We start from the raw sequence: 23,131 nt of genomic DNA, 5'->3' as shown, positions 1-23,131 counted from the left end.
CATTTTCCTTTGAAATTGCTGGGCTGTTTCTTGTTGACTTGAAGGAGCACTTTACATATTAAGAACATGTCCTCTGTGTGCATATAAGTTTGGAGGGCCTGTGGCTGTATGTAGGACTGGGACAAGACCCTCGAGATAGGAGGAGCCTGGGGTACACTGACTGTTTGTTGCTGTGTTCATTGGGTCTCCATATGAGGATCCCACGATAAATCATACCCACTAGCAGCTGGCTTCTAGAAGAAAGGGGCACAGGTAAACAGTGGGTATGAGCAGTGGCTGAGAAGTTTCAGCTGTTGTGGGGCTGAGGACAGGGGACTTGCACTGGTTTGTCAGGACCAGATGGTCCCACAGGCTCCCCAGGAAGGTAGGAGGACAGTGTTTGGGTAATGAGAGTGCCGAGCAGGGTGTCAAGGTTGTAGACTGACCTGGCAAACCTTTGCCCTGGTTTTACCAGGCAGCCTAGAACTTCCATTATTACAGAATTGCTTCCTACTATCTGAAGATCAGAGACTTCACATGCAAATCCAGAGTTTGGACTTCTTTACAAAGATAAGTCCCAACAACACAGACCCATACCCTCCTAGGCAGCCAACCGAACTCTCCAGCATGCCCAGGGCCTACCATGGCCTAGTGGCCCTGGCCTGAGGCCACATTCCCACATGGCCTTTTCTTATGGAAATGAAGAACAAAAAAATAAAAGGTGATCCAAGAGGTCCTCATGTTTCAAGAAAAAATGGGGGAGAACATATTTTTTTCTGGAAAGGCAGCCCATTTCCCAGTGTTTCACAGTAAACCAGGTCAGAAAGAGAAAGGGGAGGACATCATAAAACACACCCAGCCTTGCCACCTGTCCCTGCAGCCACGAGTCCGTGCACTTGGTACCATAGGCATGAGGTACTGAGGACCACGGAGGCCCCAGGGAGGGTTGCTTTGGCAGCACACTAGGCCTGGGCTCAGAGACCAGGGTACAGTGTCAAGTGACACCTGTGGGTCCTGGGTGGAGTGCCGGCAGCCACAGCAAAAGCCCTCCCAGTGGGAGAGGGAGAAGAGAGTAGCAGCAGCCAGACCCCCTGGCTGCCTTAGTGCACCGCCCCTGTAAGCAATGGCCGGGAAAGCAGCCACTGTGCCTTCTTGAGTGTCTGCCTGCAACTGCTCCTGCCAGGAAAGTGCTAGCTGTGGCTGCTTCCATGCCTGCAGCCTCCCCCTAACCTCCCAGCCTCAGTCTGCACAAGGGTAACAGCTGCTTTCTGCTCACCAACAGGTAATTTGGGCCCCCATTTACTGATTCATTTTGTCAAGCCCCATGTGGGTGCCTGGGGACCTGGAGCAGAGCCAAAGGTGTCCTCGGTCTTCCAGGAATTCATGGTAGAGGGTATGAGTTTGTGAGCATGGATGTGTGAGCGTGACCATGAGCGTGGGTTTAAGTGTGCACCTGTGCATGCCAGTTTGAGTGTGTGCATGAGCAAGTCAGCAAGTTTGTGATAGTGACATCACACAGATTGCTGTCATGGGGGTCATGCGGTGTGGGGCCTTGCAGATGGTTGGTACTGACATACTTCATGAGCGAATGAATGAGTGAATGGATAGATGGAAACAAAGGGTTTGGGGGCAGGGAAGGAATGACTGACTTGGCCTAGTGGAGAAGACAGGTGATCAAGAATAGTCCCAAACAGGAGGAAGATTGGGGCTGGACTTTGAAGGGGCAGGACTCGCCAGGCAGACAGCGGTTGGTTGGCAGGCGGGGGGCATGGAGGCTGGTCCTGCCCCACAGAGCAGTGTGCAGAGGCCTCAGCTGGGAGAGAAGCCAGCAGGCAATGCAGGCAGCAGGGACCGGGTCTGGGTCACTCAGGGTCTTAGTGTCTGACTTGGTGGTGCAGGAGATGGGAGCAGCAAGCCCCAACCGCACGAGTCCCTGGGTGTCCAGGTGTCATGTGTGCATAGCAGTGGTGGCACCCCCAGCACCCTCACTGGGCCAGGGAGGAGCTCTGCAATCCATGAGCTGTTGAGCCCAGACCCAGAGCAACGACTCATCCACTCTGTGTCTCAGTGCACACCTGGCTGAGTCCCATCTGCTTCAAACCCAGGAAAGAAAACCCCAGACCTTTTAAAGCAGAACATGATGATTTTTGTGGTTCCTGCCTGCCTAGCTGCCTGTCTGTCCTCTGGAACCTTTGGGCTGTCCAGAATGGCCTGGGGTCTGGTGAGCTGGCTCTGTGCCATCCTGTCTGCAGCAAGGGCAGCCCTCGGGTAGCCATGGGGTCCATGCTTGGAGTGCACCCCCCCCCCCCAATTTGTTAGGAAAGACCTGTGTGAGACTGTGTCACAGATTAAATTTACAGTGCTCAGCACTTGCTCTGATTTCTCATTTCCTCCCCACTCTAAATGGGGCTGATCAAATTAAGCCCTGTTAACACCAAGGGCTGACAGGAGGCTGTTGCTGTGTGGTGAATGTAGCGAGCATGCCTTGGTGGCTGCTGTGGAAGCATAGCAGCTCCACACCTCTGGGGAGCAGGGGACCTCCTTCCCTCCTCAGTGCCTGCAGGCTGTGGCCTTTCAAGGCAGGAAGGATCATGGGAGAGGGACATGTGGGGTCCACCAGGGCTAGTTGGTGTCCCCCCCAGGACACCAGCCCCCAGGCTTCTGAGCCCACTGAGCTCACATAAGAAGACAAACAGGATGAAACCCCATTATCTGCGGGCTTGGATGATGTGCCGGGGTGGGGAGGGGGGCAGGTGCCTCTATGTGCCAGCCATCTCTTCTGTGCCTTGGGTCCAAAAAGGGAGGTTCACAGTAGGCTCCTCCCATGCTTCCTCCCTGTGGAAAACAGAGAAAGGCTAGAAAAACAGTGAGGGAGGCAGGGCCTGCCTGACATTCCCTGGGAGACAGGGCAGGGGGGATGGGGGCGCTCTGGGCTCCCAGACCCAGGACTTGACAGAAGACTCTGGAAGAGGAATCCCTCCCCTGTGGAGCTCTTGGGCTGCTCCATGGTGTCCACCCTGCCAGTGTCCCCTGCCCACTCCATGGACCATCAGTCAAGATGCAGTTCCCTCAAGGCTGACTCACTGCACCCCCTTGCACCCCCGCATCAGTGGAGAGCCAGGGGCAGTCCCTGGTCACTCACTTCTGCTCCTTCAGCAGGCTCAGGACAGGGACAGACATGAGGAGCAGTGGTCAGTGGGCCATCTCTCCTGGTAGAAATCCTTCCTCCTTCAACTTGCCCCGTGAGGTGTCTTTGGGATCTTCCAGTCTGTGTTCCTGTGTGTCCACTGCCAGGTGTTAATAAGTGCAAGGGCCCTGTGTGTGTGCACCTCCCAGGGCACGTGCTTGTGAGTGGAGTTCTGTGAAGGTGAAGGGCACCCCTAGCCCCTGGAGCCTTGCAGGCCACCAGGATGCACAGTGGCCCTGAAAATGGATGCTCCGTGTCTCCCTCCTACTGTCAGCATGTCACGTAGAGCATCTACAGTTCCAGCTCATAGCAAGACACCAGCAACACAAGGCTTGAGTCCTGTGGGGTGCTAAGCCAGCTGAGACACTCTTACTTCTCCAGGTCCTTGTTAGAGCCCAACACCTTGGGGCTGAAAGTGGACAGGATGAGACAGAACAGGGGGTCTGCAGGCTCATGGTGCTGTGGATCTGTGATGAGGTCTCCAGCTTGGTGGGGGCCCCCTGATCCTTGGAGCAGCCTGTTAGCTACTGGTCCCCAGTGCAGCTGGCTCGGAGTGGACCCATCTGAGGTCTGTGCAATGGGCTGAGCTGGATGCTGGAGTCAGACATCTTCCCCACGGCCCCATGCTACTGTGAGGTTATGGATTTGAGTGTGACCCTCTCAAGCGTGCTCCTCCCTCTGCATCAGAAAGAGTCCCTTCCTGACCCACGGGGCTGCTACAGAGAATAAATAGGGATATCCATAAAACCCTGGTGCTCCCTGTTGCTGATGCCTTCTTCGTTGTCAGTAGTGGGGGCCTTTCACCATCCAGCCACTGATGAGGCTATCTAGAGAAGTCTTTGTCTTAAGAGGGTGGCTGGGTGGTACTGCATGGCCCACCATCCAGTGGCACCCAGAGTTCTGGCGTCAGCCAGGGAACTACAGATCTTGGCCCCATCCCCTCCATGTGATTGGCCCTGCAGGGGGAGCAGGGGGTGGTGCAGGGAGTGGTGGGGGAGCAGGGGACCATCCCAGGGCTGAGGGAAGCAGCTTTAATTTCCTGCATCTTGATTATGGTCTGGCCTGAGAGGGCCTCTGGCAGGGCTGGCCAGCATCGCACTCCTCCTGCATGTGTGTTGGCACCAAGCTCCCCCTAAAGCACTAGGTCCCCTCCCTGCTTTGTTCTCACCCTCTCCACATGACATGGGGCTCCACAAAGGGATCTGAGGTTGGCTGCTGAAGAGAAATGCCTTGGAACTTGGTTTTGGAGAGTCTGAAGACCAATGAGGAGCTGGTTCCTGGGGAGGCGTGAGTTAGGGCCAAGGCAAGAGGGGGTGGGGGCAGGTGCCAGGAACCGTGAGGATGAGGAGGGAGTGGACTTTGTGGGTCGGAGAGAAGCAGGCCCTCTCCTTGTTTGGGGCCTGGGTGCATGCAGTGTCATGGCCTGAGGTGGGGGGTGCCGCTGGAGGTGTGGGTAGTGGAGGTGCCTGGAATTCTGTGGGGGAGGTGGTGACTGAGGACCTTCCTGGGAGTGATGCCCAGGAGGCTGCTAGATGTCCAAATCCAGGGCTCAGGAGCATGAAGGGAGCTGGTGATGGGATTTCCCTGCTTCTGATGTGCTTGTACAAGAGGTGCATGGGGGTGGGGGTGGAGGCGCCAGGCCTGTGGCCCCCTCATTGACCATTAGTATCCCACTCTCCAGCCTCCCACTCTCCCACTTCTCCCACATTGAAAATGAAATCCTGGGGAATCCTCCCTTCTGTTGGGACCTGTGGGTGTCTGTGTTTTGTTCTGAAGTTCACAGTAAATATTTTCATTAAGCGATCTGCCAGTCTCTCCATTGTATCCTGCCATCTGGCCGCTGTGTGCTGGGTAGCGGCGGTGAGGAGGGAACTTAGGGCTAAACTCCCCTTCCCTTGGCTGAGTGCCCAAGGAGAGGATGTTCGGTGCCCTAGACACTCCAGCTGGTCCCACGGACCTGCCCTGCAGTGGCTGTGCACGGGAGCTTGCCAGGGAAGTAGGCTTTCAGTTTCTGGACCCCAGGGACCTGATTGCTGAAGGAGCCCTCGTACACCCCTGACGGGGTAGATGGGCTTCTGGGGCTGACAGGATGGTAGTGTGGGGTGAGCGGGTAGGTATGGAGGAGCTGAGGCCTTGTGGCTGGGATCCAGAGCTGGGATGGGGGCGTTTGGGGCCCTCTGTATGAAGGCTGCAGACGGTGGGCCCCTCGAGCTGGGACCTGCGGGTGTTTGCGGCCAGAGAGCTGGACTAGCTCTTGTTTTGGTCCTGGTGCTGCTACAGGGATCTTGGGAGGGCCTTAGGGCTCCTGGTCATTCAGCATGGCCCTTTTGGCTTTGGCCTGACCTCAGTGATCTCAGTATCTCTGCCAGAGCCCCATATATCTGGCAGGTCCTCTCACTTCCCAAGGACACATATCTTTGGAGGCCAAACCAGAGCTTGAACCCTTTCCCCTGGCTACTTACCTTAAATCCACAGTGGACTTTCCCTGTCCCTACTCTGTCTGCACTGGGATCTTTCCAAACGGAGGAGGTGCAACAGAGTGGCACCATTTGATATTAATCGTCTGAAGGCGTATGACTACAAAATCAGTGGTGTCTGGCTTACTTTTGACAGTGCATGTGATTACACATGCGTGTGTAGGGTGGTACCTTTTAGAATTTTTGTGGCTACAAGAGACAGAAATCCAAATGAACTGTCTCAGAGCTAGAAAGCCTACGAGTGTGACAGCTTCAGGCATGGCTGGATTCAGGAACTAAATGGTGTCATCTGTTCTCTTCATTTCTGCTTGGCATCAGGATTCACTGGCTCACCTGGGCCATGTGGGTATTTCTGGGGTAGGGGTTCCTTGGGTTTGGCTCCCCCTGAGCCATGTGACCTGGGAGTGGCAAGGGTGGTTCATCAGAGGGAAATCAAGGAGCAGTACCTAAAGGAGAAGCAGATTGTGTGGTTCAATGTAGGCCACTCCATAATCTCCAGCTGGGCAGCTGGGTGCCAGGCAAGCCTGGATATTCCTTGTCCACCACTGAGGAGCTTCCGTTGCCCCATACCCTGGGAGGGCACATTCTGAGGATAGTCCCTGATAGAGAAGCCAAGAGAAATTTCTTTTCCCTTCTCTGGAGCTCCCATTTCTGACCTGAAACTCCACAAAAGCAAGCAGGCCGGGGACTTGAGGCAATCTATGGACCTTCCAACTCTTGTCCCTGAAAGTCCTAAGCAGCTGTTACAAATGCAGCCCTGATGAAGGAGCACTGAGGGGCTGGCCCAGCCCCCGGGGCCCCTCCCATGCCTCCCCTCCACCTCGAGTCATAAAAAAGACACTGGATGAGCTGTGCCTGCTGGCATTGCAAAAAAATTAATTCCGATTTGGTCATAAAGTTATAAAGGGCTGGGATGAAATAATCCTAATGAGCTTCTTTTAATAAAGCTCACCAGTGGGGCCCTGTGCTGATGATCCCCTCGGGGCTGAGCCTGCTTTCTGCTTCCCAGAGCCTCCAAGAACCTGCCTGCTTCCAAGCAGGCCTTTTGCCATGTCCTAATTATGCGTCTACATAAACATATTTTATCTTAATGATCATCTTTAGGGGAATTTGCAGTCACGGAGGGCTTGTCTTGAGGTTGTTAACAAATGGGGGGATGACTTTCCTCCCGATGACCTCCCCTTAGTAGGGCTCCAGCATGCTCCTTGGGGTTCCAGGCTGCAGGTGCCCAGGATTCTGGTCCCCTGGGCCTGGCCTGCCATTCATGCTAGGGCCTGGTGTTTGCAGCAGGAGGGCCTTGGTCTAGCTCTGCAAGTGTCACTCTCCGCTTATGCAGAGCACTGCCTTCAGTCCTCCTCATCGGGATTTGGGCTTTGGGAGCTCCTGAGCACTAGGAAGGGAAAGTTTCTGGTTCTCATTCATGTGCCTAATGAATGGGCAGCAGCAGGTCCCCCAGTGAGCTTGTCCACCCGCCTCTGTGCTTTCCCAGCAGAGGCTGGGGCAATTATGGCGGGGGACCTGGACCACACACTGGCCTTGGCCTTGGAGTCCAGAGGCTGCCCAGCACGGAGATCATAAAAAAAGCATTTAGCTGTATTTTCTTCTGGCACTTCTGGGACTTCATTTTCAATCTTCTGGGCCATCAGTCCACCTGGAATTTGTTTTTGCTTACTATCTTAGGCCAAGATTTGATTTCCTCCATCTATGACCAGTTGTCCCAACATCATTAAAAAAAAAGAAACCACAGGACGCCTGGGTGGCTCAGTTGGTTAAGCAGCTGCCTTCGGCTCAGGTCATGATCCCAGCGTCCTGGGATCGAGTCCCACATCGGGCTCCTTGCTCGGCAGGGAGCCTGCTTCTCCCTCTGCCTCTGCCTGCCATTCTGTCTGCCTGTGCTTGCTCTCTCTCCCTCCCTCTGACAAATAAATAAAATATTAAAAAAAAAAAAAAAAAGAAACCACCTCTCTGCATGCACAACAGGCTTGTTCCCCTCTCCTCCCCCACTTGCGGGGAGTGACCATTCTAAGGTGGTCATAGAGTATCCTTCGGTCATTGTGTATTTTTGCAAAATCCTTGCTTGAGTGTGGGTGTGTCTAACTGGCCTAAATGGTGCTGCATTATACATCTTGCTGTTTCTTACTTTCTGCACTTGGTACTCTCTTTCCAAGATCCCTCTGTCGTGTCTGTGGATGCCAAACTTCTGATCTCTGCATAGCACTGTGTGGCATGCACCTGCCACATTCTGTCCCTTCTCTTGCCCTCTGATGATAGCCAAGTTGCCTCAGACTCCCCAAAACCTGCCCAAGCATTGCTTCCTTAAGGATTTCAAGAGGCATGCCCATCTGCACACCTTGTCCAGAGCAGTAAAAAATGGCCCACAGGGCAACCGTTGCTCCAAGGAGGGCCTGGGATATCCTATAGCTATCCTGTGTCTTTATGTCATAGACAAAAGTGAAGTTACTGGCCGTCAGGGTCTCTTACACATAATTGACTGAATGGTACCAGAATGTCCACGCCTGGTCCACTCCCACCAGTTACCAACCCTGGCTTTCAAACTGCTACCCTCTTATTTACTAGTTTTGTTTACTATTTTATTTTTTTGATCGGCTGCTTATAGTTTGCATATAAATGAATATCAAGAGTTATTAATACTACAAAGGAGGGCAAGCACACGCCAGCTGTGCAAGGACAGGGCAGCACTGGTCCCTGCCGATAGAGGCTCTAAGAGGAAGTGAGAATGGTCTCTAGGTCCATGGTCTGATTTCCCCTTCTCTGGGAGTTGACAAGTCCCCTTCTGGGTAAGTTGCAAGCAAGGTCACCAGTGAGGCTTGGGCAATATGGGGCTCTTCACACTGAGGTGCTTAGCAAGACTGAGGTGTGGACCGGGCACTGGAAATGCAGCAAAAGGACAACCAAAGGGAAGGGGCTGCCTCCCACTCTCAGAGAAAAGCTGAGAACTTCTCTGAGGGACACACATGCGCTCAGCAGAGCATCAGAGGAGAGACCCTTAGGAACACATGATCAAGACAAGCCAAGTCCTCATGAGAATCTGGGCCAAGCCATCCTGGGCGTTCTGTCCTTGGTTTAAAAAGATGGCCTGGGGGCACCTGGGTGGCTCAGTGGGTTAAGCCTCTGCTTTCGGCTCAGGTCATGATCTCAAGGTCCTGAGATCAAGCCCATGTCGGGCTATCTGCTCAGCAGTGAGCCTGCTTCCCACTCTCTCTCTGCCTGCCTCTCTATGTACTTGTGATCTCTCTCTCTGTCAAACAAATAAATAAAATCTTAAAAGAAGAAGAAGAAGAAGAAGAAGATGGCCTTATGGAAGTGGGGAGTTGGGGGGGCTCTTTGTGATACCCGGCTGTCTCTGGGGTCACACTGCTGCGGGATGGCTCAGCTCTCTCCACATCTGTTGCAGTGCTGCCTCCTGGGAGCACTCCCTCATCCTCCGAGGGATTCTCTTCTTATCTCCTGCATTGGGTCTTCTGTTTCCCAACTTCATTTCCCTAAAGGAGGGCATCTTTCAGTAGCTTCCTGAGAAGGGGTGCCAGACAGATTTAACACTTTAGAGAACTTACGTGTCTGGAAATGTGTTTATTCTACTTTCTTAATGGAGAATTTGTGTGAGTATAGGATCCTAGTTGGGAAATAGTCTTGCTTCAGACTTTCGAAGGCTTTGTGCTATTGTGTTCCTCTTTGAATTTGGGGAAGTCTGAACACATTCTGATCCCATTGCTCTGTGTGCCCCCTGTAACTGCCTCCCCCAGTTACTTCCCATTCTCTGTGATGGTATGCAGAATCTTCTCTGTGTTCTGGAATACCATGACTCTGAGCCACAGTGCGGGTCTACTTTGATCTATGGTGTTGGGTACTAGCCAGGCCCTTACATGTTCCCATTGTGAGATTTCTTGAATTATTTCACGACTTCTTTCCCCTCTCTGTTTTCCCTTTTCTGTCTTTATGAAGCTTCTTTTATATGGATATCTACATCCAGTCTGGTCCTCTATTTTTTTGGACTTTCTTCCTTGATTATTCAACTCTCTGTCTCATTGTTTTACCAGCCAGGGGATTTCTCAACTTTACCTTCCAGTCCTTCTACTGTGTTTATAATTTCTGCTGAAATAGTTTTAATCTCAAAGGACCCTTTTTATTGTTTCCATCCTGTCCTTGTTTAATGGATGTAAGCAACATCTTCTCCTAGCTCTCTTCTCAGAGGTTACCGATGGTAGATTTTCCCCCACCTTCCTGTAGGTCTCTTTCCCCTCCACTTTCCTCCTGTGAGTTGTTTGCTTCATCTTGGCCTCCATCTGCCACATCTGGGGCTTTCCCCAGGAGACCCGGTGATCCCTGGCCATCCATTCACATGTAAAGTTGGGCAACAAAGGAAGTGAGTGGGAGCTTGATGCATGTAGATGCAGCGAACCATGGACCACCATACTACCTTTCAGTTTTTGATTGACTAGATTGCCTAGAGAAGAGCCCTTGCAGTGTCCTGCTTGGACAGGAAAGGCCTGACCTCCTGCATTCTGGGGGTGAATTGTGGAAGGGGACTAGAGCCTCAACATTGATTTGGTCCTCCTGGTTTTCATTTGGTGCCTCTGCTCTCAACCACACCTGGTGCCTGCAGCCCAGAGACAACTTCTTTTCCACCTTTCTGAGAGAAGGAGCTCCCAGACTGATGCCAGTGTTAGTTATCAGGGCTGTTCTTCGGGCACGGTGTATGGGCAGGGGATTTGGCCTCAGCCACCAACTAGTCCTGTTTATTTCAATCCGCCCTTCACTCCCACATCCAGAAGTGCTTGGTGCCTGTGGTGAATTTTATGATACAGACTGGAGAGTCTCTTAATTCTCCTCATTGCCAGCTTGGGATTCAACTTTCTCAGATATACGAAGTCCATTACTACGAGACCATCTGCTTTCCAGCCTCCAACAGTTCTGTTAGTTTTTCCTCAGCTGCTCTCCTTGTCCTTGTAGCCTTGTGATTTTAAAAAAAAAAAAAAAGGCACTTTACCAAAGTTGTAATGGGTTCTAGAAAGGAGCTCAATTGGATGCATATTTTCAGTCTCTCATCTTACCCTATGTTTGGATCTGTGTCGGGACTTTGGATTCAGTAACATTTTTAAAAACATCTTTATTTATTTGACAGAGAGAAAGAGAGTGAGCACAAGTGGGGAGGAGGGCCAGAGGGAGAGGGAGAAGCAGGCTAAACAGGGAGCCTGATGTGGGGCTCTGACATGGTTCCTGAGCCAAAGGCAGATGCTTAACCAACTGAGCCACCCAGGCATCCCATGCATCCTATGCATTTTAGTACCATTGATCTGTCTCTCCTGACACCAGTGTTACTATGTACTAACTTGTGTTTTGTGATATTAAACACGTTAAACATAGAAACAATGTGAACATACTTTGTAATGTGTTCAGTTAATTTGAAAAGGAAGTATGTCCCCATTATTATTATTTTTCAAGATCTTCAAGATTTTTCTGGCTCTGGTCTCATAATCTTCCAGTTACATCTTGAGAGTAATGTTGTTGGGTTTTCATAATTCCTTGGTAGAGATCATGTTGAATTTGTAGATTGATTTGGAGGAGAATAACCTTGGTTATTTTGATGGGTTTTCATAATTCTTTAATGGAGATTATGTTAAAATTTGTACACGGATTTGGAGAATCAGCTTGCCATCCAGGATTGCATTGTTGTGTCTCCATTTATTGAGGTCTTCCTTTGTCCTTTTGGAGACTTGTAGACTATGTCGTGCTACTCTTTGTGTGGTCTTTATACATTTTGTTTGTTTGTTTGTTTCTAGGTATTTCATGGGGTTTGTTGCTATTGTTGGTAAGCCCTTTCCCCCATTCTGTTTCCTAGCTAGAAAGAAAAGTATTGGGCCTTCACATACCTATTGCACATCAGATGAGAAGCATCTCCTCCCTGGAGGCTTGGTAAAAACTTCTGTAAAGCCTTCTGGGCTTCGACTACTTTCTCAATTTTTTCCTAAGATTTATTCTGGTTTCCTAAACTGATCCGGCGATTAGAATTTCTGTCCTGTGTGTACTCTAGGCTTATTAAAACTGTATCTTTAATTTCTAGTGTTTGGGGTTTGAGGCCATTTCCTCTTTTTTTCTCTCCGATTTTATCTTGTGTTGGTGACTGTGGACTTGATTTTTGAGTTTTCTTGATGTCCTAATACATAGTCACATTTGGACTTGTCCCGAGTGTGCTTGGGAAGGGCACGTTTTCAGGTTGCTGGGCTTAAGCAGGAGGCCGTCTCAGTCATGCAGATCCCTGACAGCCACCTGATGTTCAATCTAATTCATCTATTGTTTTCTGCAATAAATGTATAAAAATGCACCCAGAACAGCGGTTTGTCTCTTTCCTTAGGAAACAGGTTGAAGCTTTGTTAGGTGCATAAAGTTTCCTACCTTTTATATCTTTTCAATGCGTTGTTGATGGGTTTGTCCTGTTAATGCCTCGGATTATATTTTATCTCATAAATATTATTAGGCCTGCTTTTTTGTTATTGTTATTGTTGGCAATTACATGGTACCCTTCTCATTGCCCCCTTCATCTTAACTCCCCCTGGGCTGTTTTATCTTAGCTTTGCCAAGTGTGAGTAATTTACAGCTGGATTTTGTTCCAGCTCCTGCCCCTCTGCCTGTCTCAGCTCCTGCCTCACCTTTGCTCCTGCTGCCGCCACCCTGTCTGGCCTCCCTGGCCCTGCTGCTCCTGCCTCTCCTTTGAACCCTGCTGCAGGGTGCTGGGCTCCCTCCCATTGCCTCTCTGCCCTGGCTCCTTTCCCTCCCAGCCCTGCCTCGACTTGACAGGCACTCGGGAAACAGGCACACAAGACCCCATGGCCCCTGACTGGGGGCCTCTCTCTGAGGTTGGAGAGGCCCTTAACACCCAAGCAGATTCACAAATGAAATTAGAACTGCAAATGGTGGGGTGTTCTGTGAAGGAAAAAAACAAGATGCTATCAGGGAGACATTGGGGGAGGGGAGAGCCTAGTTTAATTAGGATGAAATATGCCTTGTTCCCCTGAGGAGGTGACATTTCAGTTGATACCTGAAAGATGAGAGGGAGCAGGTCCAGTGAGAAATGAGGGGACAATGATTCCACAAGTAGGGGACAGCAGTCTTCTCTTGTCACTGAGAAGTGTCATCTGAAGGCTCTGTGCACCCCATCCCCCCAGAGATATGCGAGCTGGGGGAGGCAGATGAGGGAGCATACTTGTCCCCTAGGCCAGCACAGGAGGACCACGGACCACCTTCCCTCTGGGCCTTTTGAGGGGCTCCTGCTGGGCCTGGTGGAGAGTGCTCAGTTTGGGGAGCAGCCACAGCCAGGGGAAGCATGGCCCAGGTGAACAGGTCAGTGTGGCATAGTCCTGGCTGTGGGATTTGTGAACACACAAAAAACCCTTGAACCTACAGAATCAGCATCTCCCCAACAATGCTCCTGAGGCCTTTGCAGGCCCAAGGGGGCTCTCTTCTCCAGACTAAACGTTTCTGTTTCTACCAGTTTCGGTTTCCCGAAGCCATCCCTCAGGGCTGGTGAAGTCTGGGGATGGTTCTGGGGCCTGTTAATTACATGGGATCCCATGGCCCAAGCTGGGCCCCAGCTTCTCCTTGGCTGTGTGGCTTGTCTTAGTCACTTACTCTTTCGGCTCCTGGGGTTCCTAGATGCTAAAAGGAGAACAGAAAGGAGGACAGTGAGGAGCCTTCTCCTTGCAGTGGGGATCAGAGGGCTGCTGGGGCACCAGAGGTTTGTGCCTGAGGCCACGCCCTGATACGGGACTTGTGCTCCAAAGCCCTTGGATGAGCTTGGCCACTATGACCCACGGATTCCCATGGAGGACAGGTGCTTTGGGATTCCTTGGATCCAATTCTATTTCCCTTATCCAGTCCTTTCCTTGATTCTCTGAGGCATCCTGCTTGATCCCCTCTGGAGACTTGAAAACTGGGGACAGCTCTTGGAAGCTTCTTGCCTTGTCATCCTGCGCCTGCAACATGAGCATCAAAAGCCCCAGCTGCCAGGCAGAAGGGTCCCCTGGCACAGGGAATGCTGGGAACTAAAATCCCTGTTGTTACCCATTGGAAAGATGGGACCCTGCCACAGGTGCCTCTAGTCAGTGGGGAGCCTCAGCCTGCAGGGATCCTGTCTTCTGTCTCTCATGGAGCAGATACCCATCGGGACCAGCAGCTTCTCATTGGGGAGGCAGTGTAGAGGGCAACAGGGGCTAGGGTAGGGCTGGCTTCCTGCCACCGCAGGAGATGGGCAGTGTTGGCAGCTTGTTATCCTGGCCACCAGTAGTGAGGGATGGAACAGAGGGCAGGGTGAGCTCTGTGTCACTGTGGCTTAGCACTCATGCTGTAGGCATGCAGGAGCTCCAGGGGACGGAGGGGAGAGTGGCAAAGAGCACAACACCCTGCCCCCGGACACTGAGGGACTGAGAGGAGCAGAGGCTTTCAGGCTAGGTGAGCAGTATTGGTGTCAGGGAATTCCTAGGCAGCTGACCTGGGACCAGATAGGAGCTGGAGCTCCCTGCAGTGGGACTTGGCGTGGGGGACAGGCCTGCCTAGGACCGGAGTGTGGTTGAGTCTCTGCCTGACCTGGGCTCCAGGACTAAGCCCATTGTAGGGAAATGGAAGAAACATCCAAGATTGACAGGGTAGAAGGAATGTTAGTCTGGCTGCTTGTGTAGCCCTGGGCCTGGAGACTTGGAGGACCCTGCTGATCATGGAGCCGCTCCCATGTCCTGTCAGGCCTGAGCAGGGCTGAGGCTTCCAGGGGCTGCACTGCAGGGCAGGGCACATGCCTTTCTCCTCAGCTACACTTTGAACTTGGGCTTTGGGGCATCTCTACCGGGCTTGGGTCTTGGGGGAAGGTGTTCTAGAGCATCATGTCCAAGTCACGCCCCTAAATCATCATGATTAAAGTAACAACTGGAACAGTAATAATTATGCTTGGGGTGAAATTGTCATTTCTGTTGCATCTTTAGGACACATAGCTGTTTTTAATGGACCTGTAACATAAATTGAGCCAAACACTGTGCTTGCTTGGCAGAAACAGCTACAGGATGTGTCCCAGCCAGCTCTGGCTCTGTGGCAGCCCCCTTACCCTCCACCCCGCCCCCCCTACCCCCGCACAGGGAATAGTGGAATGGGGGGCACCACACGGCAGCTCCCAGGGTTAGGGTCTGGGGCACACTCTGACACCTTTGGGGGCCAGGAGGGCAGCAGGCCAGGTGGCCTGGGGACACGGGCTCCATGTGTCATGCCAATCCACAGCCCAGTGTTACCTGCCCATCACCTCCCTTCAACCCCATGACCCCCTGTCCTGATTCCTCAACAGAAGATGGCTATTCCAGATTTTGTTCAACATGAACTCTCCTGATTTTAAAATGTCAACCAAATACGGTATTTTTAAAATACTGCAAGGTCCTAATATGTGCCTCTGTGGTTTGATTTTGCCCTGGGGACCACCCATCAGTGACCCCTGGCTTGACAGGGGCAGAGGGGAACATCTAGCCTCTTCCTAAGGGAAGAGTTTGTTTTTTATTAATGGAAATTACCATTTTTCTGCCTCCCAAGGTGGTTCTGAAGGTGAGCTGTCCCTGCTTGTTGGAAGTGCAAAGAAATAAATGTGTAAAAATAGAGTAGCAATTCCTCAAACCCCCTGTCAGGTTTAAGTAGCTGGTGTCTCCTCTGGGAGCGGCATGGACGGTCCTGAATCATCGCCAGGCAGCCGGCAGAATGAGCAGCTCTGCACGGGTGCTGCCTGCCCGCCTGCCATCCCAGGCCCCATCCCCGCCCCTGCAGGGCTCCCTGGCATTTGCATGTCAGCGTGCCCCAGGAGGCTGCAGGCCTGGGGCAGGGGGCATGAGGACCCCCCCAGGAAATACCGGGATGCAAGCAGCCGCTCAGCCCTGGCCCAGCTTAGTTTTGTCAGAGCTCTCCCCCTCTGCTTCTGTTTCATCTCCTTAACCTTCACCACACTTTCCCTCCTGTCCTGTGGCCAGGTGGCGGCTCTGGGCCTCAAACATAACAGACAGCAGGTGCAGAGGCGAGAGCTCCTGGCTGAGTCAGCTGGGCTGGAGTTCCATTAGTCTTTTTGTCTGTAAAGTGGGCAGAGTTGTGCATATTACAGAGGCCCGTTTGTCAGGCCTGGCTGCGGAAACCCATGCACAGGGTTGAGTGGTGGGGCAGGACCACAGGGCAGGCTGCCTCGCTTGACTTTGAGCTGCCACGCTGCCTTCAGAGGCCCTATTCTGCCTCCAGCATCTGCCATGTGCCACTGGAATGCACAGAGAGTTCCTGCTCTCATCTGGAGGAGGCAGCAGATGAGAGGCTTCTGGGACAAGTGAGAATTATTCTGGAAGACTCTTTGTAGAGAAGTGGTGCTGCAGGGGGCATCAACCCCATTTCCAGCTGCAGGGGCCACAGGGACCAGATACCACACCCTGGGTGGGTGATGGCATGAAGAACTGAAATCCTAGGCCCTTCCCTAGGGCAGGTGTCTGGGAATACCAAGGAAAAGCAGGACCCTGGGGTCAGGGCCCCAGCACAGACATGGAGTCCAGTACAGGGATGTGGGGAGCTTCCAGAAGGCTTTTGCCCTGGGATTTAGCAGTTGGTGTGGTCTGGGACTGCCAGCAGTGACAAAAAGGTCAGCCTGATCAGTTCAGCTGCCACCCTGAGAGGTGGGGGCAGAGAAGGGCTGGGAGCCTGAGCTCTGGTCCAGGGTAGGCTCCAGGTCTGGTGCGTGGAGGGCAAGGAGAAGAGAGCTGAGGCAGACAGTGAGATGACCTTCTGGGACCCTTCACTGAGGCCCCTTGGGCCCCTTCCCCCACCCAGGCAGACTATGAGGAAGCTGTCAGTAGAGGACCCTGGTCCCCTGCACAAGAGTCAAGTAACCACCCATCTCCCTGGCTTGTGGATAGGGGTAGGCACAGTTCACCTGGGGTGGGGTGCCCATGCGAGGTCTTGACCCTGGAGGGGGGCAGGTGGGCCTTGCCAACAGATGAAGGGCCTTGCTTCAGTGGAGGAAAGTTCCAGAAGAGGAGCTGCCTAGGGAGACACAATGGAACACACACCACCAGGGCTGGGCCTTGGTCTTCCTGGTTATAATATAGTGGCCACATTGGGGAAACCAGCCCTTTGGCACCTGGGCAGCTGTTCTCAGGCATTTGAGTGTGTGAATGGGTGAAAAGAGGTCACGCTAGCCATGCCCACTCCCAGCGGTGCTTTTACAGCCTCTCCATTCATCTCTGGGTGCCAGACCCGGGCTCGGTGATGGCCATGGACTTGGTACTGAGTCCAGTTGGCATGCACTCTGTTCCCCCAGAACCTCAGTTCATTCTGTAAAATGGGGATTGTTTGGGTACTGTGTGAGTTTTCACCAAGGTGATTGTCAGGCTGGTTCCGAGTTGTACCCACATGGGGTTTTGCCTCATTCAGATGTCCCTGGTGAGCCTGGGCTACTGCAGACTGTGTCCTCTGTCCTTCCAGGAGCTCCGCCAGGCAGCCTGGATAACCTCAGCCGCGCCCTGGGGGTCCTGGAGGAGCATATCAATGGCTCAAGGCACAGGGCACGAAGGCATGCCACTGACGGCGACTACAACATCGAGGTCCTGCTGGGCGTGGATGATTCTGTGGTCCAGTTCCATGGGAAGGAGCACGTGCAGAAGTACCTGCTTACACTCATGAACATTGTAAGTGGGGGCTGGTGGCGGGGCTGGAGCAGTGGGACTGAAGGAAAGGTAACCAAATCCATGGGCAAGAATCCCTCCACCACCCAGGGCCCCAGTGGAGAGATAGGGCAGGGGCAAGAGGATGCGAATGATCCAGTGGCTGGGCCAAGAGACCCCTCCCCACCTGCCCTCCTTCCTCTCCACCAGTCTTAGGTGAGTCGTGGACCTTCCAGAACTCTGCGCTCTCATCCGCAGAGTGGGGCCATAGTCCAATAGGTTTGCAGACCATGTTCTATTTTGGAGAGTGTTGTTATTATAGTTAATCTCATCTCATTTTTGAAAAGTACCTTTATTGTTATAATAATGAAACAGCCACAGTGCCTGCTGTCATTGGTGACTATTAGTGACTGTGTGTGGGTTTTCTACACCAAGTACTTCCAACACTAATTACCCAGGGTTGGCATGGACTCCATGGGCCAAGGGCTAAGTCCTGCCAGATTGGCCCCACTTCTGACACGCCTCACAAGTCCTGCATTGTCACCCATATGAAGACCCAACCAGTCATAAATCAAGGGTTCCCATGCTCCCCTCAGGTTCACATATTTGCCAGCACAGTTCATAGAACTCAGAAAAACCCTCCTTACTACCACTGGTATATTATAAAGGACGCATCTCTGGAACAGTCAAATGTCAGAGATGCCTAGGTCAAGGCAGGTGGGAAGGGGCTGAGAGCTTCTGTGCCCTCTCCAGACACCCCAGACGCCCAGCACCTAGGTGTGTTCCCTAGCTGGAAGCTTGCAGAACCCCATGGTTTAGGGGTTTTCTGGAGGTTTGATTGGCCGTGGGTGATTGAACACAATCCCCAGCTCCTCTTTGTCCCTAGAGACCCCAGGGTGGGGAGAGAGGGCAGTGCTAGAAGTTCTAACCTTCTAATCCCCTCTGGGATGGTCGGCTCCTCTGGCTGCCAGCCCCCCATCCTGAAGCTGTCTAGAGCCCAGCAAGAGTCCTCATCAGCATGAACTCAGGTACAGTTGAAAGAGCTGCTCCCTGTCCCTCAGACATTACAGGGTTTAGGAGATCTGTGTCAGGAATGGGGGGTTTGAGGGGCAGAGACCAGTATGTATTTATTATTAAATCACACATGGGTTGACTCCTGGTCCCACCATTACCTGGCATGGAGGGTCCCTCTGTCGCACATGCGTCGAGCTGCATGAGCCAGGAGGTGGAAGTCTCGAACTTTCTCTTGGTTTTTGCCAGTCAACTTCAGTTTTTTCATGTATACCTTTGGGCTCCAACTATACCCCAACTTTGGATAATAGGATGTTTTGGTTAGTTTCTTGAAAAGCCTGAGAAATGCAAACATTCTTAAATTGAAACATATTTTATCATAGCAAAAAAAAAAAAAAAAGATTTTAGGAGATAAATTGGTGGAACTGAGGAAGAGTAGTTGGGTCAACTCTCTTTTCCCTGTGGCATCCAGCAAGCGTTTATTGGACATGTGCTTGTCCCAGGGCAAGGCAGCCAGCCAGGGGCTCAGAGAGAAGGGGCGATGGGGAATGTCTGTCCCTCTAACCTAAGCTCTGCCTCCCAGTGTGGTGGGGGAGATGAGGCACCCTGCCTCAATGTGCGTCCTCCTGACAGCTAATACCCTGTGTCCTCATTCAGGGCTGTGTACTCCTGGGAGTGAGTCCCCGGGGGCTGATGGAAGTCACATCCCCCTTGGTGGTCTTGGGGAGGAGGGAGATTGAGGAATCACGAGTTTGTAAGAAAGGATATCCAACAGAACCTTTTTCAGGACTAGAAATGCTCAAAATTCTGCCCTTTCCAATGCAGCAGCCACTAGCCAGACCTCAAGCACTTCAAACATGGCTGATGTGATGGGAGAACTAATTTTTTTTTTCTTGAGTTGGAAAGATGGAAGAGCTTTATTCAACAAAATTGGTCTTAATTGATTTTTGTAAATACACAGTATGTGTTTAACTCCAGTTTTGTAAGTATATATTTAGAGATGGATAAATAAGTAGACAGATACTCACGTGTATATTCCTTTTTTTTTTAAGTAATTTTTTAAATTAACATAGAGTTTTTATTTTCCCCAGGGGTACAGGTCTGTGAATCATCAGTCTTACACAATTCCCAGCACTCACCATAGCACATACCCTCTCCAGTGACCATCACCCAGCCACCCTATCCCTCCCCCCTCCCCTCAGTTTGTTTCCTGAGATTAGGAATCTCTTATGGTTTGTCTCCCTCTCTGATTTCATCTTGTTTCATTTTCCCCTCCCTTCTCCTATGATCCTCTGTCTTTTTTTCTCAAATTCCTCATATCAGTAAGATCATATGATAATTGTCTTTCTCTGATTGACTTATTTCGCTCAGCATAATACTGTCTAGTTCCATCCACATTGTTGCAAATAGCAAGATTTCTGGTTTGATGGCTGCATAGTATTCCATTGTATATCTATACTGCATCTTCTTTATCCATTCATCTGTTGATGGACATCTATGTTCTTTCCATAGTTTGGCTGTTGTGGACATTGCTGCTATAAACATTCGGGTGCACCTGCTGTTTTGAATCACTACATTTGTATCTTTAGGATAAATATCCAGTAGTGCAATTGCTGGGTCGTGGGGTAGCTCTATTTTCAACTTTTTGAGGAGCCTCCATGCTGTTTTCCAAAGTGGCTGCTTCAGCTTGCATTCCCACCAACAGTGTAGGAGGGTTCCCCTTTCTCCACATCTTCACCAACACCTGTCATTTCCTGGCTCGCTAATTTTAGCCATTCTGACTGGTGTGAGGTGGTAGAAGAACTGAATTTTTATGTCATTTTAGTCTCAATACAATTTTAAAATTTTAAACAATTTTTTGACTGTGGTAAAATACATGTAAAATTGACCACCTTCATTTTCAAGCATACAGTTCAGTGGCGTGAACATGTTCCCACAGCCATGCAACATCACCACCATCCATCCCGAAGTCTTTCATCTTGCAGAGTGGAAACTGTCCCCATTAAACACTAACCCCCACTGTCCCCTCCTCCAGTGCCCGGCAAGCACTATTCTACTTTCTGTCTCTGTGATACTGACTACTCTAGGTATCCCATGTAAGAGGACTACTTGTCCTTTTGTGACCGGCTTGTTTCACTTAGCAGAATGTCCATCTTTTTAGAGTTGAATAATAGCCCATTGTGTATCTCTACCATGTTGTATTTCTTCATTCCCCTGTCAAGGGCCGCTGGAGTTGCTCCCACTTCTTGGTTATTATGGAATGATGCGGCTGTGCACATGGGTGTATAAATATCTCTCCATGCCCCTGCCCTCAGTTCTTTTGGGAATATACCCAGGAGTGGAACTTTAGGGTTATAGGGTAGTTCTATTTTTTATTTTTTGAGGAACCTGCATACTGTTTTCCACAGCAGCTGCAGCATTTTCCATTCCCTCCCAATGGGGCCCGAGGTTCTAGTTTCTCCACATCCTCACCAACACTTGTTGCTTTGGATGATAGCCATTCAATGGGTGATTAGACTTCTTTGTAATTAATTCACATTTGGATTTAGATCACCATTGTGGCCAATGGCTCCCTTCTCATGGCCTTGAGACCTTAGGGTGCTGGTTCACTTGGAGCTGCAGCCAGAGCCCTGAGTGGCCCTGAAAGGCCTGGCCTTGGCCTCTGGAAGTACACAGCTGGTTATGGGGCTTCCCAGCCCAGAGCCAAGCCAGCAACGTGGAGGACAGATGTGGAGGCAGCTGGCCCGGACTGTGCTCCAAGTGAGGCATTTGGTCAGCTGTGAGGTCATCCAGGGATAGGGTGGAAACACTTCTAGCATCTGAGGCTTGGAGATCAGTCCTGGGATGGACACAGCCTATCCCCTGAGAAAGACCATAAAGGCTGTGGGAGGAGGGTCAGGTGGGGGTTCTGATGGCAGGAACTGAGGGAATGCGGGCTCTGAGGAGGAGCAGAGGCCAGGGTGGGTGGGAGGCAGGTGTGGTTGGACCCTAGCAGCTCACAGCTGGGCTGGTTTCCCCTCATCATTCAGGGTGATTTTGCCCATAGGGCTCCCTTCAGGGTCTCTTTGTGACAAAGTCTGGGCTGGGATATGTGGATCCTGGTATTGCATAGACATTTCAGGTTCCTCGGTTATCCATGTGCTCCCCTCCCTTGCTTCTAATCTGGGGCTGTGTGGCTAGTTTTATTTAATGTGCTCTGTGTAAGTAAGTAATGTGTGTCACCTCTTAGGCAAGGCAATTAACACCCAGTGTGTCCCCTCCCTCCTTTTTTTCCCTAACATGGTGATCTTTGGAGCCGTGCATCCCAGTAGGTGCAGGTGCCAAATGGGGCAGGACCATTCAGGCTGCACTGGACTATGATGTGTATAAGGAAACACATGCCAGCTCTATTGTGTTGAGCTCCTGATGGAGTGCAGACTTTGTTATGCAGTGTAGCTCATCCTGGGCTGACTAGTACACCTGACCCCTGACCATTCAATCAACAAATGTTCATTGGGCATCTTCTATGTGTAAGACAAGGGTTATAGCTGTAAGCAAGACAGGACATAGCTGTAGCTTGCATTCTGGTGAGGGACATAGACAATATTCAAGTGAAAATTAAAAGAGACATTGCAGATAAAGACAATGAAAGAAATAATAAAATAGGTGGAGAAGGGCTGGGAAAGGTGGGTCACTTTATACAGGTGGTCAGCAAGGACATGCACAGAAAGTAACACTGGAGCTAAGACTTGACTGATAGTGGATGACTGTGCAAGGATCAGAAGAGAATGTTCAGAGAAACAGGTGGTGCAAAGGTCCTCAGGAATGAGGTCAGCACATTTGAAAGTGAGAAAGGGCTCCTGTGGGGAACAATGGGCCCAGGTAGGCAGGGAAGTTGCAGGTGAGTGGGGCCAGTCACTGGATGTGGAAAGGGACTTGGATGTGACCTTAAGGACAGTGGGAAATTGCTAGAGGTACCATTTCCCTTCCTGCATTAGTGGACGAGGCATGTTATTCCCTTTCTTTTTTTTTTAAAGGGAAATGGGAGTTAATCAGTCTGTCCCTCTTTCCATCTTGGACTCTTTGGAAGGTGAAAATAGTTGGAAATGTTTGCTGAGCGTCATAAGAGCTACCTGGGTGCAGAAAAAGTCTCACGGCATTTAGATTCCCCACCCGCATCAATCTATTCCAGCACCTCCTGTCAGGTCCCATTTTCTTCTTTTCCTCCCTAAATCTAGAAAATAACATTCTTCATTTAGTAAAATATACTATATCTAACACAGACAATATATTATTTATGATGTAAAATAAGAATGTATTCCTGTAGGTATGTGAATATCTACTCCTACTATCTCATTTTAATGGTGGCATCATATCAAATCACAGAGTACTTTTTATGTAACTGATTATTGATATGACATATTCACATAGCAAAATTAATTTCTCTATCAGAGGTCAGATCAGCCACTAAGCTGTATTGAACATCCTTACAGCTCAATCTATTGCTCATCCTTTACTACTATTCCTTAAACTGTGTCCCTAAAAGTGCAATGCCTGGTCAACAGGTATGTGCATTCTAAAGCTTTCTATGCCAGAACGTTCTCTGTTAGGTTTCATCTATTCACATTCCATGGAGCAAATGCCTGTGTCTAAGAAGGTGCTGGGGCCTTCTGAGCACTGGGACCAGGCTATGGGCGCTGGCCTCATCCTCTGGGGCCCTCACACTGTTTTTTTAGCTCTCGAACACCAGAATTTCAAAGGTTGCTAGCAAACCCAGGTTGAGGCCCTGTCCCCTTGCCCCAGGGGTCCTTAGCCTAGTC

At 50.9% G+C, this 23,131-nt stretch overlaps 1 protein-coding gene across 2 annotated transcripts in view; it reads left to right on the top strand.

Moving 5' to 3' along the window:
• The window catches only part of ADAMTS2 (ADAM metallopeptidase with thrombospondin type 1 motif 2), a 216,554-nt gene that overhangs the window by 106,624 nt on the left and 86,799 nt on the right, over nucleotides 1-23,131 (top strand). For both annotated transcript variants that reach the window (XM_059175887.1, XM_059175886.1), the window contains exon 4: nucleotides 17,143-17,345. In XM_059175887.1, coding sequence (XP_059031870.1) covers nucleotides 17,143-17,345 — 203 coding nt within the window. The remainder of the gene's footprint in view (nucleotides 1-17,142; nucleotides 17,346-23,131) is intronic.

The sequence above is a fragment of the Mustela lutreola genome, chromosome 5, assembly GCF_030435805.1.
Source record: "Mustela lutreola isolate mMusLut2 chromosome 5, mMusLut2.pri, whole genome shotgun sequence".
Taxonomy (NCBI): Eukaryota; Metazoa; Chordata; class Mammalia; order Carnivora; family Mustelidae; genus Mustela; species Mustela lutreola.
This window is presented reverse-complemented; position numbering and strand designations above follow the sequence as displayed.